General features: G+C 38.7%; 1 protein-coding gene across 1 annotated transcript; it reads left to right on the forward strand.

Moving 5' to 3' along the window:
* The first annotated feature begins 1,310 nt into the window (after nucleotides 1-1,310).
* Nucleotides 1,311-14,562, forward strand: gjc2 (gap junction protein gamma 2). The gene is made up of 2 exons (XM_072364616.1): nucleotides 1,311-1,410; nucleotides 12,235-14,562. The coding sequence occupies exon 2, from the start codon at nucleotides 12,264-12,266 to the stop codon at nucleotides 13,521-13,523; it is 1,260 nt and encodes a 419-aa protein (XP_072220717.1). The 5' UTR covers nucleotides 1,311-1,410; nucleotides 12,235-12,263; the 3' UTR covers nucleotides 13,524-14,562.
* The last annotated feature ends 1,972 nt before the right edge of the window (nucleotides 14,563-16,534 follow it).

The raw sequence follows: 16,534 nt of genomic DNA on the forward strand, positions 1-16,534 counted from the left end.
GAGGGTCTTTGGGTCAAAGAGGTTGTTTTGTGAAAGTTATTATGTGACTTGCTTAAAGACTGCCCTTTCAATGGTCTTAGGCAGAAACAGGAGGAGAGAGACCGGCCGGTAGTTTTCCACTTGAGTCGGAGGATTTCTTGAGCAGCGGTGTAACAGGAGCTTGCTTGAATGTGGTAGGAAAAGTTAGCTTGCACAGTGTGATATACAGACACATTTCCTTTTCCTTCTCCTGTGTTTGGATACAATAAGACATGCACTGAAATTGTCTGAAAAGTCAGAGCTACACTCTGACACAGATGCTCTGTGTTGAAGTCCTGCTCTTACTTGTTCAAGAACTATTCAATAAACCTGCCTGAGTGCTTTCCACCTTAACAGTGCTTAGATACTCATTTTTTCCACCACACATGTAAGGAAGTGTGTGTTCATAGCTTTGTCATGTACATTAATGTGTATGGACTTGTACAGAATCCGGAAAAATAATGCATCATTCAAATAAGGCATTTGAGTTTGAAGTTGTTTTAGTGTATTTCTGCCAGGCTGACTTCAAAGCACAGACCTCTAATCACAATTTTTCTTGAAAAGCAAAAATTTCACACTAGTCCAAGGATTTCCAGGAATGGAATAACCAGCTACAGATATTGTGGGAAATTCGTTACTGAATATAAGATTTAATAAATGAAATTAATAGAATTTAAGCTGGTTTGACTGGTGATTATGCCCTCCTTTGCTTAATGTGGGCTATTTGTTTGCTACTTGAAATAAAGTAAATATTTTATTCTATTTTTTGCTGGTTTTGTGTTTTTTGTCAAGACCTCATGAGTTATTGTCTTACATAATCATTGTTCAGACAAATGTACACTAAAGATGCTAAATTAAAAAACTGTAAAGGGCAATAATATTTTATAATCATCAAAAGTTTGTCAAGCTGGAGCAAAGCAGGTAACTATGTTGAGGGAAACAGAGCATCAATAACAACCTTTGTTATAAGACATTCTTCAACACAAGCATCAATGGAACACACCAAAGTGTGTAGCAAGCAGAAATGCACTGAATAGTAGACAAATCTCTGGAAAAAGCTATGATTGAAATAATGATAGCTGGTGATGCTATACGATGCTGCTAATTTCTGGGTGAATGAAAGTGGTTGTAGTGAGAGTCACCCTGAATTAGAAAGATAAACAGTCGGTGATCATAGCTGGACAAGCTGTGGAACAATGGGGCCTTTGGCAGGGTGGTGGTTTCCTGAGTGTGCTGCCTGTACTTGGTGGTGAGGGGTTTGAGGAAAAACGATCCATTGTCTCTGTCATCCTGCAACTGAGCTGGAGCAGTGAAACAATGCCTCTGGATGCCTGCCCGGGATGCTCTACCATAAAGCTCAGAGAAAGTTCCCTGGTTTAGCCACATGGACAGGTAGGTGCAGCTTTTCATTGTCCCATTTTTCCCTGTGCTGAAGTGAATATTATGTTGGAAGCTCTGATTACATACATTTTCAGCATAAAATCTGAACATTTGAGTTTAGTTACATATAAAAAGTAGTTCTTCCTGTGTTCATCCTAAAGAAAGAGTTAAAGTAGAACCTCAAAGGGTGTAGATCACAGTGAGTTGTTAGACAGAAAAGCATTTTATAGAAGACTGAAGTTGACATATTGTTTTGGTCTTACTGACATGTAAATATTGCAATGTAGTAGATTTCTGTTGAAATTCTGAACCGTAACACAGTGGAGTGATAAATTACAATATCATCACGATAAATTGTACAGCATTAACTACACTACACCCTTATACTTAGAATCACTCAAATACATCAATTACAGTACTTCTATCTTAAGTTTTGTGCAGCCTTGAAGTCTGGTAAAAAGTTCTTTGTATTTGTTTGAGGAAAAGTTACCTTCAAATGCTCAGTATCAAGATTGTTATCACACACAGTCACAGACAGGTAATTTGCACTCTGAGTGAGACTATGTCTAAAAGACAAACATTTCCAAAATGTTTGCAACAGCTTTTGATGAGTTGTGTTAATTGAGTTCATGATTCCCAACTGGTGGCATAAAAAAAAAACTTGAAAATCTTTTTAAAAAGTCGCTAAGGTGTTATGTAGTCTGTGGAAGTGCAAAAGTCTTTACCAGGTATCCACACATGCGAAAGTCTGGATGTACAACATAGCTGGTGAAGCTTGAAGGCCTTATATCCAATGACTACTCAAAGTTTGGGGATTCTTCTGTCATCAGTAGTGGAGGTCTCCATTGGCCTACCTGTCCCTTTGCGATTAGACAGCTCACCAGTGCGTTCTTTCTTCCTAATGATATTCCAGAGTCAGACAGTTGATTTTGGTAATCCTAAGATTTAACCTATGTTTTCCAATGGTTTTATTCTTGTTTTACAGCCTCATAATATCTTCCTAGACTTTCATTGGCACAGCTTCTCTTTTCATGTTGAACAACAGCAACTACAGACAAGAAATTGTAGGAACAAGTCTAAGTAAGTTCTCTCTGCACTAATGAGGCAACGGAATGTGCCTCAGTGATCACAAACACATGGGACGCCAAATGTCCCAAACATCACGGTGCCCTGACACCAGAGGGGGCTATGTATAAAAATGTGTTGTCATTTCTACATGGTGGAAATGAAATGTATGAAAATTACTTTAAATTAAAATCTGGAATGTGCACTTTAATCACATCTGAATCGTTTGATTAAGAATATATTACTTTGTCCCAAAGATTATGGAGGGCACTGCACTTGTTTGAATCTAGCCAGTTATTTTTCAAGAGGAAGATTTGACATAAATTTAGTGGAAGGAATTTCTTCCCATGACTATTTTAAGCAATGTTGAAGTTTTTTTTATCAACTTTGGCTCCTCGGTGTTTCAGTTTGCCGATGCCTGACCTCTACTGATGTAGAGAGGGACAGCTGGAAAGAAGATATATGTATCTTAAATTTTTTTATGATGTTGTGTTTTTAAATGTTTTAATTTTGTTGAGTCTGGCAACAAAATTACTGTAAGTGCATTAATTGAAACAAATGCAAGTGCCTTTCATTCGAACTTTGTCTTTCCGAAATACAAATATTTTAGCCATTAAGACTTCATTTGTCTTTGGCTCTGAGTCTGACGCAGCCTCCAGTGCTGGGCTAGCTTAACTGTGTGACCTAAGCTGATAGGCAGGAACTCACAAAGCCGGGATAAGATCATTCTCATGTGAAATAGGTGTTACGAAATGTTCCCTTACGAAAAATGTATGCCTTCCTTCATGCTTAGTTGTGTATGGCTAACATGTTGCATGTCGTTTGTGGTTTTGTGTCGCTTTTGAAGAGTAACCTACAGTAGAAGTCGCTTGTTTCAAAGACAATCACATCAGTCTTGAAACTAAATTCGTGGCAGAGCAATCAGAGCAGAAGGCTTGGGAAATACAATGTTAAAACGATGTGCTTTTTCAGGAGTGATGACTCCTGCAGGCCTCCTCAGCCATGCTCCATCTGCCCACCTTTACAGGCATGGCCATTTAAGACAATGCATCAAACAAAGACTATTGCCCTGCTACTGTATGGCAAATAGAGATTAAGGTGCAACACTTTGATTTAGTTAATCCACAAAATATCAACAGATTACACCACCTGATTCTCACTGATCAATAATTCTAATGAACTTGAAAGTTAATATTTTGCTTAGCAAGTGACATTTTCTTATCACCTAATTTCGGAGCCAAACCTTAAGTAATGTATGTATCAACTAGTCTACTATACATTATAGGCATGTACACACTTTTGACCTGAGCTTTTTGTACAAGTGTACTCAAAGACAGGGAATATATCGCTGTTAGAGGCGGTCCTGCAGAGTTGCTGTCAGCATTATCAGTGTCTTGAGTTCACTGAACTGGAATAGGGCAACAGCACAACGGCATCTATGAGGAAGGAGGAGCAGCAATAATGCATCTCTGATAGTTGAAATGGCCTTGACAACGTCTCCTTTGGCCTCGCCTGAACTCACTCAAGACAAGATCCTTCCAAAGATTAAAGCCCAACAGCTCCACAACCAAGTGGTACCATTTTGTGTGCTGTTTTTAGCTGCCCTGAAGTTAAAAAAAAACAAACATCAGCAGCTTAATAAAATAAATAAATAAATCCCCCCCAAAAAATATAAAAATTGATATCAACTGAATGCAATTTTATTTATGTAAGATGAAATGTAATTATTGGATGTTTAGTTTGCTTATTTATGTAAATGCTTAATCCTGCTTTTAAATTATTATTTATATGATATACTGTAGCAGGAAAGTTCACTCCAATGTACATTCCAAATGTAACCCTGGGATTATGGAGTTAAGTCTTCAATATTGTTTATCAAATGACATTTACTTTAAATCACTTTATTGGAGTCTATTATAGTAATTCGGCTTCAGTGTTGTTTTGTTCAGTCTTAAAAATCTGGCAAAGGGTCATTTTAAGTATTTCTATTCAATGTTACCTACACAGCTGACAATAACAGGTTTATTATCATTTATTCTGTCTACATCAATGCCAAGTCTAGACAGGTCATTCACCTGTTTGTGAGACCGCCTCTGTAAGTCGAACATTTCCCAAATTCTGTGAAAGTTCTAAATGAGTTTGTGTTAGTTTGGTACGTTACCGCCATCTAGTGGCTGAAACTTGTAATCAGAAAGATAAAGTGCATGAAAAGATAAATAATTCATATGTTCAGAGGTAAACAATAATCTCATTGGAACATAATCAGTTGTAATTAATTAATTCGTTCATTCACAAAATACCAAGTACATACATCATCATACTATCACTTAACAATAAATGCAATGACCTTGAAGGTTAATATTTTGCTCAGCAGATTGCCTTTTCTTATTGCCTCAGCCATTTAAAGCCAAACTTTCAATCTCATGAGTCAACAAGTCCACTACACAATACGGCCATATGCACAGTTTTGATCTAAGCTTTTTGTGTTCGTCAAAGATAGGGAGCCTTGCTGTTATCAGAGGAGGTCCTGCAGGGTTGCTATCAGCGTTATCTGTGTCTTGAGTTCATTAAGTTAGAGAAGGGCAACAGCACTAAGGCATCTATTAGGAAGGAGGAGCAGCAATAATACATCTCCGATAGTCCAAATGACCCTCTCTAAGTCCGCTGGTCCTTTGGCCTTGCCTCAACTCGGTCAATGATGTGGACTGTTAAGACAAGCTCATGTCAAAGATTAAAGCCCTGTAGCCACACAAGCAAAGCGTTGCTATTTTGTTTTTATGGATGGGTGTGTGGGAGCTGGCTTTAGCTGCCCCGATGTAAAACTTAAGCACCCTTTATTTGTACAATACATGTTTGTTATTAAACAGTTAAGAATTACCTCACACTCCAAACTTTTACATAAAATAATCCAACTGTCTCACAAATGAAAACTGGTAAAATTGCTTAGTAAGATATGGATAGGCCTCAGGTTAGGTCTAAGTGAGAATGATCAAATTTAGCAGATTACTCACACCATCAAGTTTTAATCACATTTATCCCCATCAAAATGTATTTCTAATACTGTATTTCTGCAAGTTGCTTTCCCCAGATGAAGGATACACAGAGCCCTGGCTGAGGAAAGTTGTTGGCATCCACCTCAAGGCTTTTCATCTCAGTCGCTTCAGTGGAGTCCAGCCTTAGTAAAACTGGCATGGGACGCACTCAGCCCTGGGGTAGGAGAGGAGAGGCTTAGAAACTGGGAGAAAAATGAACAAATGCGATAGGACTGCCACCACTCTCAGGCTGCCTGTGGGATAGCCCCTCGCGGCTTGTTGAGGGTAGTTTAATGATAGTGGAGGGAGAGGATAACAGAGGAGTCCAAGCATTAAGTTGCATGATTTTTCTCTGGTGTCTTGTGTCACTCTTCTCCGAGGGGGAGGGTGGCACATCCAAGTCACATGGTGGACCTTGATATGTTACATAAACAGACCTCCACAGCCCCCAGTCTGCTCACATCAACTTTGTTCAGTGAAGACATGTGGACAAAACTCTAGTCATGACATTGGTGGTGGCCAAGGAGAGTTGTTGAGATGTTTACTCTGCTGTGTTGCATCTCTTCACCTCAAAGCTATCAGAGACCTCTCCAGGGCATATCTGTCTGGACACAAAATAATGCATCTATTCACAATATTACAACATAAATTCACAGGCTATACATTTAGGAAATGGTTTCGTATTAACTTGCACCAAATAAATTTAGTATTGTTTAAAGATTTTTTTTTGTGAATACATGAAATTAGTCAGTGTGTTCATTATTAACTGCCATGTTTTGCAATTAAAATGTTATTTGTATCCATTGAAAAAAAGTCAATTCAATGATTAATATAACCTTTATGAATATTCAACAGTCTTTTGACTGTCATACAATGCCAGTCCTTGTAACAACAGCAATGTCAAATTATGTCTTACAGGGGAATACTGTAATATTTTCCTGGCTGTGGGCTGTCCAATCAATATTTATCAACGCAAACAACAGTTTCCCAAAGCTAAAATAGCCTGAGTAGTCCGAGGACAAAGGGACAGTGAATTTATAGTTGCTGGGTTGAATCTAAAGTTTTTGCACATAAGCTTTTGTTTGAAATGTTTTTGTTGAAATCAAAATATGTTAATACGCATGTTTCAGGAATTAAAAAAATAATGAATAACTTCACAATTTCCCCATTGCTTCAGTTTATCATTATTAATGCCACTCTATTATAATTTCACTAATAGATAGTTTTATTATTTCATTTATGCATAGTTAAAATTAAATGCAGAGAATTGTGTTTTTTAGGAGGTACTCAAAGAGAAGATCTTGTGAGCTCAAAGCTTCTGAAAGGTTCCTCTGAAAATGTGACATCAGGACATTGTAAACTAATGTTACTTAAAGACTATCGACATATGAACTGCTGTTATCTAGAAAACACGCAGCTGCATACATTACATTATTAGGATAAGGCTAGTTTGATTTGATTATTGAAAATATAGAACAACACGGGAGTTTTGAAAAGATTATACAATACAGAGTATATCTGGATTTACATGCAGCCATGTATCAATGAGCCTACAAGGCTTGAAAGAGACCAAGAGGGCAAAGAAAGATATGACTATCCCTTTGTGGTTTGAAGAGAACCAGTAAAGAACAGAGCTGGTGTGCTGATCTCTTACCATCATTGGGTAATGATTGCTAGAAATATATATATAGATTGTAAAGATTGCCATTACATTTAATAAACCCAAGAGTGGCCTAATGTATAGTATAAAAGGCAACCTAAACCCAAACAGTTAGCTGATTGTCTAATCATATCTTATTGTGCATAGTGAGATAGGGAGGGAAAATCATAAACTTCATAAACTCATCTTAACTTAGAGAGGTAAACTGATAGCACAGAGTTTCTGTTTCTGTCTAGCTGGATTCTCACAGTTCTGACACCATCCCTCCCTCTGTGTCGTACACCAGTGTGCTGACAGGCTGCTGACGAACGATGTGGGCTCTCAATATCCCGATTATCTGTCTCACAAGGCTTTGGCTTCGGTATCCCATCTTGAACTTCATCAGATACCTGATTACATTATATTCCAGTTTGAAATAAGCACCATACATTAATACAATTTTTAGTTATAGATACAGGAGTGAAATCCTGTCTCTTCACCTGCACAAAATGCACTCACACAGGAAATCTGGGTGTGTTTGGTCAGAAAAACTGTCAACTCTCTGACACTCTGGGTGAATTATTTTTTATTCACTACAAGAACCCAATTCTACGCTATGCTACAAAGAGCACTGAAGGACTCCAATTTTCTCATTTAGCTCATTAAACTGACTTCACCAATAATTTTCCTGGAAATATTACAAATATATTAATAACACAACTTTCAGTTTGTACTTTTTTTTTTGCACTTGCAGCTTTTGATTTCTTGTTTTAATTGGGTGTGATGTGATATTCAAAATATTTGGGGCTAAAAGTTGGGGTCAGGTCAAGATCTCATCAAATTGCATGGCATCAAATGACATATTTTGTGAAAAAAACGCAACCTGTCATTCAGTCTTATGTGTTGCAGTTCAAATCAACAGACAACAAGTTCATCCGTGTCTCTTGGATGATTCTTGAGCGAGTAGAATGCATAGCACCAAACAAACACGTGTTTGTTGGCCCCTAAGGATATCACATGTCCTAACTCCAAATGCTCCAGTCACTCCAGCAGCATCCCCTGTCGTCGTTTTCTCATTACTGGACTGGGGGGGGCTCGCTTTGCTACATCTCTTGAGCGCGATGGAGAGGCCAGCCTTGAAGGCGAGGCCTCTGGACGATGGGCTCTGCAAACCCATATTGTTAGCTCTCAAAGATCTTTTCTGATCCAAAACACTTCAACAAGATTCTAATACAAAGACTTCTTACATGCTGGTAACGTGTCAGTCTTTTGCTGCTGTCTTTTATTTGTACTTTAATGGGTACATTAAGATACCAGAAATAAACAACTTTTCATTTGAAGAGCAAAATCTGTGATGTAATTGGTGGTACACTCTGATTTTGTTGAGTTATTCTTTGCTTTATAACTTTATACAAATAATTTTTAAAGAATTATTGAGGGCCCTGTGAGGACAACGTTAAAATATGGTCACTGTGACAATGACCAGGCACATTTCATTAACGCAAACCAGGCGCTAACCCATTTATCTGCCCCATATCAAAATGATTACAATTTAGATCCCTTCCAAAACCTGACGCCAGGCTCTGGCACCCGGAATAAAGAGATGGAGGAATTCCTTTCCCTTTTTAATCTAGCATGAATCACCTCCTTATCTGTAATTTGTTGTTATTACAGACCAAAAGGGACATAATGAAATGCATGTGTGTGTGTGTGTATGTGGTTGATGGAGAGACCGAGGTCCACATGCTCTTGCCATCATGACAAAATTCCATCACATTCTTAAAGTAACAATGACCGCTGCTGCGCTCCTGCAATCCAAAGCGAAAGAGCTAAGTGTAAACATGAAGTCGGAAAGGACGTTCAGAGTGCGACCTGTCTGCTTCTCTGCTATCTGGCCATCTGCCTGGATAGAAGTTCTAAATATTTTGACATTTGACATGACTGAGCATACCTGCTGGTTACATTTTAGCTGCTCTGCACTGGGGCAAGGTGGCTTATGTCTTAGTGACACTGCCGTCCTTAAAGTCCCCATCTTGGTCTCCCTCATGTGTTTCTTCATAACTGTCACCCACTGTAAACTGTTATGTAATTGACCGATAATTTAGGGGTTGTTAAGAAGCATTTGTTGAGGTTGATGTGTGGCTGAGTGTGTGTTTTGTGACCGAAGAGGAGAGCTGAGAAAGAAAACAAGCATTTTCACAAATGGGAATAAAGTTTGGGGGCATGAATAGATTAGGCGTAGACACACAGATGGAAACAGGGGAAAAGAAAGGACGATGAAGTAAGAAAAAAAGAGAGAGAGGGAGGCTCATCATCTGTGTTACAAATGTTGCACATGAATGTTGGGGGGAGTAGACTGTATTGCGATTTCCACTCTCTCTCAGCTGGGTGTTCACTTCAAGCCGCAGTACGATATCCTCAAGTGTGAACCCTTGGATGAGGGTCACTTGCCAGAGGAGGATTTTTTTTTACTGCCTCTCTGTTTTTATACTTCCTTCTTGGGCAAAAGGCTGGTGTAATAGAAACCAGACACAAGCCAGTATGTTAGGCATTCACAGCGGAGACCTGACTTCCTCACAGAGTGGGAAAACAGGATTTTAAAAGTGACTGTAGTCTAATAAGTTTAGTCACTGCTCTTATTCTTGTCAGCCTGGAAGTAATTAATAGGACGAAGAATGCCAGAACATTAGGATGAAGAAGATATTTATGGATCAGGCTATGTAGGAGATATCTAGAGAGAGTAAAGGGACATTTGAAAATGGGAAATGCGTGTTCAACTTTTCCAGGTGAGTTCTTTGATATTTTCACTAAAATGAAAGTTGGATTGAAACTGTGCAGCTGCTCGGTCACATCACTGTCTATGTTTGCTTTGCTGTGTTCAAATAGGGAGTTTTTTTTATAAGGCATTTTGCTTTACTTTGCCCAGTTGAAATAAAATTTAAAATCTTTGAATTATTTTTATATATTTTATATTATTTTTATAGGATCTAAATGAGTGAGTGTTGTTCAGTTTGCATCCCGTAACACCAAGGAAGTTATATCTTCCACCTGAGTTTTTATGAAATCCCTAAACCGAAGAGAAAAATGTGTCCTAATAATACAGTAGGTATAATCACAAATTTATATTTTAATTTCTCTAATTTATAGTCTGAATATCCATTTGTAGTATACCCTTATTAAAGTAATTTATTTTTGTACAATTTAAGAATGATATGTGTGTAATACTAATATTTGTTTGTATTTTTTTATTATTATCATGGAAAAAGCTTTGCTCTGAAAGTTTGAATTCTAAAAATATGGCAGCCCATTTTTTTCCTAAACAAAAAAGATAGCTCATAAAAACATTTTTCGCCCTTGGTTGCCTTGTATTGTATCTGTACAAATTTTGTATGAATGTCAAATGTGTGAATGTCAAAAATGTATGAATGTCATCTCTGATCGAATTTCTTTAAATTTCATCCAAACATGACATTAACATGTCCATAATAGAACATTTGCGTGTACTTTCTCTGCTACATTTTCTATGAAAGAAGTCATTTTGACCTTCAGCAAAATCCTTTAGTTTCTGCGCTTCACAAATTTTTATCTTTTTTTTTTTTTCCTTCAAGGATGACTATAGACAGGGCAACACACACGTAACATAGCAGGTTGTAAAACGGCACCAGCTATGTAGGGATTTTTATTGTACGAACAAAAGAGCAGGATTTGCACTATGATACACAACATATTTAATCAAACATAAATCCTTTGTGAAACAGCCCTAGTGTCATGCCATCCTGGGGCAGACATAAACTGTTCACCATTGGTGACATCTGCCTCCAAGTGTATGTACCCCTCTCCGGCATCAGCATGGCTGAATCTGGAGGGGAGACCTCATGGCGAAGCAACAAGCCTCTGCTGTTCACTCAAACGGCAGGGGAGATGGCAGATCACACATCAGGGAGTACAGTATCACAGTCATGAGATCAACGAGAAGTCTACAGCTTTGTACAATGAATGAAGTGCTACACTGTCTAGTCATAGCAGCTTCAGTTGTGTCACAGAGTATGCAGTGATGCTGGATGCATTGAGAATATGACCCTGTGATATCTTGTGTCATCAGTTTCTCTTGCGTATCACTGCTGGCATGTAGTGTTGAAGCACATAGAACAGTATGCCTCTAAAGAGGTGCTCTGACTCGATCACACACTCGAGTCAGAGCACGGGTTTTTCATACATCCACATCTCTTCCACTTTTATTTTGATATTTATTTTTTTTCATTTTGTAGCCTCTTAGGTCTGAAGTATAATGACCACGATTGCTGGGTGGTTTTGTGCGTGGCGTTCCTTATCTTCTAATCTTCCCTTTGCTATTTTGTGTCGTTTTTATCAATTCCTTTGTGCAATCACATGAAAATAGAGATCTTTTGTGCATGACGCAGTGCAGCTGTGGTTAAATCTAGTGTACTGTATATTTGAGATACTGGATTTGGACACTTTGGACAAAATTAGGCAGCAAGAAATAGGAGAAATACCTTATTTTAAAGTTATCTGAGTATTAAGGATTTCACAGATTGCAAACATTTCCAAAGAATTGCAGAATAACAGTGACTGTAGTCGATATCACTTACTTTATTTTGAAAAAAGCCTTCCACACTTGGTAGTGATAGGTCTGTACTGTATTAGACCTGAAAAAGTAAAAATACATATTTGTTGATGGCCATAAAATAAACTAGCATGTATCTTACGTAGATAATCAAATGTGCTTCTCAAATGTGAAGATTTGTGACTTTGATCTTCTCTGATGGCAAATTGAAAATGTTTAGGTTTGTGGTGATATATGAAAATATCCTAGATAAGGAGAAGTTGTGATGGAAATATTTATCTGATTTTTGCTGTTGATGATATAATTTTCAAAAGTGATAATGAGAATTGTATTTAGTTGCAACCCTATAGTGGATTATTTATATACAATATTTCACTACTACTAAGTACGGAGTACTTCTACAAGAAACTGGAAGAAGACCATTAATATTCACCATATTTTCTGTTCTACAGTATGCATTTATTTGTGTTGCTCTTTAAATGGATTCTAATTAGTTATTGTCTTGTTTTTTACAGATTCTAGTTGAAAAGCTTGTTGAAGCAACATGAGCTGGAGCTTCCTCACTCGCCTCCTAGAAGAGATCCACAATCACTCCACATTTGTGGGAAAAGTATGGCTGACTGTCCTCATCATTTTTCGCATTGTGCTCACAGCAGTCGGGGGTGAGTCCATTTACTCAGACGAGCAGTCCAAGTTCACCTGCAACACCAAGCAGCCAGGCTGTGACAACGTGTGCTATGATGCCTTTGCTCCCCTCTCGCATGTTCGCTTCTGGGTCTTCCAGATCATCATGATCTCCACTCCCTCCATCATGTACTTGGGTTATGCTATCCACAAGATAGCTCGAACCTCAGAAGTGGAGCGCAGAAAGCACCTGAGACTCCGTAAGAAGCCACCTCCTCACTCTAGATGGAGGGAGAGCCACCATCTCGAGGATGTCTTGGAGGAGGAGGGAGATGATGATGCTGAGCCAATGATCTATGAGGATACGCTGGAAGTGCAGGAGACCAAGCTAGAGCCAGGAAGCAGTACTAACAAAGACCCACCAAAACATGATGGCCGCAAAAGAATAATGCAAGAAGGCCTAATGAGAATCTATGTTCTACAACTCATGTCACGAGCCATTTTTGAAATTGCTTTCCTTGCTGGACAGTATCTCCTTTACGGTTTTCGAGTTAGTCCCTCATATGTGTGCAACAGAGTACCATGTCCACACAGAGTGGACTGTTTCATCTCCAGGCCCACAGAGAAAACAATCTTTCTCTTAATTATGTATGTGGTGAGCTGTCTTTGTCTAGTGCTAAATGTGTGTGAGATGCTTCACTTAGGGATCGGTACTTTTCGGGACACTCTTCGCATGAAGAGGAACCGTGGCCGACGTTCGATGTCCTATGGCTATCCCTTCTCTCGCAACATCCCATCCTCCCCACCAGGGTATAACCTTGTGATGAAAACAGACAAGCCTAGCAGAATCCCCAACAGTCTCATCACCCATGAGCAGAACATGGCCAATGTTGCCCAGGAGCAGCAGTGCACTAGCCCGGACGAGAACATCCCGTCTGATCTTGCAAGTCTGCACCGGCACCTACGGGTGGCACAGGAGCAGCTTGATATGGCCTTTCAAACCTATCAAACCAAAAACAACCAACAAATCTCCAGAACCAGCAGTCCTGTATCTGGGGGTACTATGGCAGAGCAAAATCGGGTCAATACAGTCCAGGAGAAACAAGGAGCCAGGCCAAAGTCAGCCACAGAAAAGGCTTCTACCATTGTGAAGAATGGAAAGACTTCTGTCTGGATCTAGACATTAATCTAATATAGGAAATTAACAGTAAAAACTCTAAAGTCTCCAGAACCACGGTGTGTCGCCGCTGGAGATTGTGTGAGTGAGAGATTCAACTTTGGACAATGACAACTGAGATTTCAATCACACTAACTGAAGAAAATGCTTCAATGAAGGCTTTGTTTTTGGAAATAAATGATAAAACCCATTAAGTAATTGTCAAATCTATTATCATGAGCATTTTCTGTTACTGTAGTCAGTCATGTTGCACTTCCCATAGATGTTGGATACAGCCAACATATACTTGATTAGTTTAGCATCTGTAATTCCAGCTAAACTGTAAACTGACTGCTTCAAACTAATTATCCTTATTTGCCATCAACAACAAGTGAACTGGATGCATCTGGAGAGGTTGAGCTTTAAAAATGTGTGATTGTATTCTCAATCCAAATTTGAAATTGCAGAGCAAAACAGTGCACTTGCACAATGACCTACTTATGAAGAGAGATGATTGTTGATAGAAAGATGCATGTTTAATATTTGGAAAGGTATGTTTGGATGTAGTGTGGATGAGTGTCCCTTGAAGCAAATTAAATGTGAAATATTTTGATAGAGATAATGAAACAGGGCTCTGTCACTGAAGGCTTTTTTGGGAACCATCTGCTCTGTGTGATGATTGCGTGCAAAGCCTTTGCTTATGCTTTTGTTTTCAAAGGCTTTCAGTGACAGAAAGCAGTAAATAGGAACTTTGATTATTTTCTTGACTAAATACTGATTTTTCTGCAACCTGAAGCAGATTATGCATGCTTTACATCTGGGAACATACAGTATACAATTAGCATACCGTAGGAATCATATCCTTAGCTATTCAGTAACCTCCTATCTCATGTTTAGGCTTGTTAGAATAAATGAAGATTTTCCTTTTTCTGTCACTTAAGCAGCTGGTCTCTGAGTAATAGCTAATCCTGCCTTCGCTGTTTTCAAATGTCAAAGTGCCTAAAACTTTTGAAGACTGTTCTGGTATTTCATTCAAAAGAAAATAAATTAATTTGAAATCTCAGATTTACTGCTTTTTAGTAACTCTGTTTATCTGACTCATTGTGCTTATAATTGTTTGTCTTTGAAAGCTTGGAAGAATACAAGAAAACTGCACTGTTACAATCCTGTTGTGGCAAAAAAATGAAATACTCTAGACATGTTATCAAACTGTAAGTGTCTAATCTATTCAAATGGATTATGGTTTATAAAGCTGTTAATCTTCATCCATTATCAAGTTATCTTAAAAACATGCATACTCTAAGGGAAACTTCGAAATGTGGATAGGAACCGTCATTAAAAAAGAAAAATGCTAGATATGAAGCAAAGTGCTTGAGGGATGTTAGTATTATCTCAAGTATATGACAATACCATTCAGGGAAACAGCGCTTCAAATATAATAGCTGACATTATTAGGAAAATAAGAAAAACTGACTAGTTGGGGGGCTGCATAGGGCTGTGGTTATTAGCACTGTCGCCTCACAGCAAGAGGGTTCCAGGTTCAATTCCCAGCTAAGGCCTTTCTGTGTAGCGTTTGCAGGTTCTCCCCGTGTATGCATGGGTTCTCTCCTCCTTCTCCAGCTTACTCTCATTGCCCAAAAACATGGATGTTTGGTTGATTGGTGACTCTAAATTGTCCCTAGGAGTGAGTGAGAGGGTGCATGATTGTTTATCTGTGTGTAGCCCTGTGATGGTCTGGCGACCTGTCCTGGGTGTGGCCTGCCTTTCACCCATTGACAGCTGGGATAGGCTCCCCCCAAGACCCTGAATTGGATTAAGCGGGTACAGAAAATTAATGGATGGATGACTTGTTGAGACAAAAACTTATTGTAGTACCAGTTAGAATGTATGCACACAATTATCTTGATAGAGTTAAGCAACTTCAAGCCCTTATTGGTATGCCTTTCTCTCTCTCTCACACACACACACATAGACACACACACAGATAAGCCTTTGGGGTCAACCATTATGTTTTTTGGAAACTTGCTGTCAGTGCTGAGACTGCAAGTCCATTCTTAAATTTTGTTATGTTTTTCTGTGCCAGTGCATAACCGGTGCACTTTCACCCACGATTATATCACTTTGTTTTTGTTCAGTGACATTGACTATAATGGAGTATGATGTAGGTAGTATCCAGGTCTGTTAATAGGAAAGACCTGATATACTTTGAGTGACATATAAATTTGTACAAAAGTTGGGCAGTTTTCTAAAATGCGTCCATGAAAGGCTTAATAACACAGAAAAAAAATACACAATATAATAGCAAGTCACCATTCTGGAAGACTTAAGACTTTCCAAGCAAGGATAGGTCTTGGCCAATTACTTTTAGCCACACACCATCAAATTATCATGAAGTATAAATAATATTCCTCAGTGTAAGTTTGCAAAGAACTTTGGTCTTTTAACACTTAAAGTCCAAAATTTTATGAATAGATTGAGGGAGTCTGTCGAATTCTCAGAACATGAAGGCCAAGGACATAAACCTATTGGATGGTTGCCTCCTGTGAGTCCTCCTTCAAGCCCTCAGTAAGACATGAGTTCTGTGATTATATGAATTCAAATTTCAACTTCCTTGTGGGAAATTGAACATTGGGTCATTTGTGCAAAAGATCCATGGAAAACATCCATCCTGTTATCAGCTAAAAAGGCTGGAAAGCTGTGATGGTATGGGGGTGCGTCAGTGTGCATGGCATGGATGACATGTGCACGTACACAGGTACCACTGATGCAGAAGACTATATCGATATTTTGGAGAGTCATATAAAACCATCAAGCTTTCTCATCAGAAATGGTGTCCATGAAGGGTGGCTGTTAAGAAGCCAGGTAAACAGGGGGAAAAGGCTCAGGTAATTGGACTGCAGATCAGTGGCAGCAGGTCTTATGGAGTGATGAATCCTCGTCAGAGCCTGGATCTCAACATCACTGAAGCAGTGTGGGATCATCTTGACAGAGAACAAAACAAAAAGTTAGCCAACATCCAAAGAAGAGCTTTGGAA

This window comes from Leuresthes tenuis, unplaced genomic scaffold, assembly GCF_036924035.1.
Source record: "Leuresthes tenuis unplaced genomic scaffold, fLeuTen1.0.hap1 SCAF_14, whole genome shotgun sequence".
Taxonomy (NCBI): domain Eukaryota; kingdom Metazoa; phylum Chordata; class Actinopteri; order Atheriniformes; family Atherinopsidae; genus Leuresthes; species Leuresthes tenuis.

Bases quoted from the DNA above. Each gene is read 5' to 3' on its own strand.
- gjc2 (XM_072364616.1), top strand. From the start codon at position 12,264: ATGAGCTGGAGCTTCCTCACTCGCCTCCTAGAAGAGATCCACAATCAC.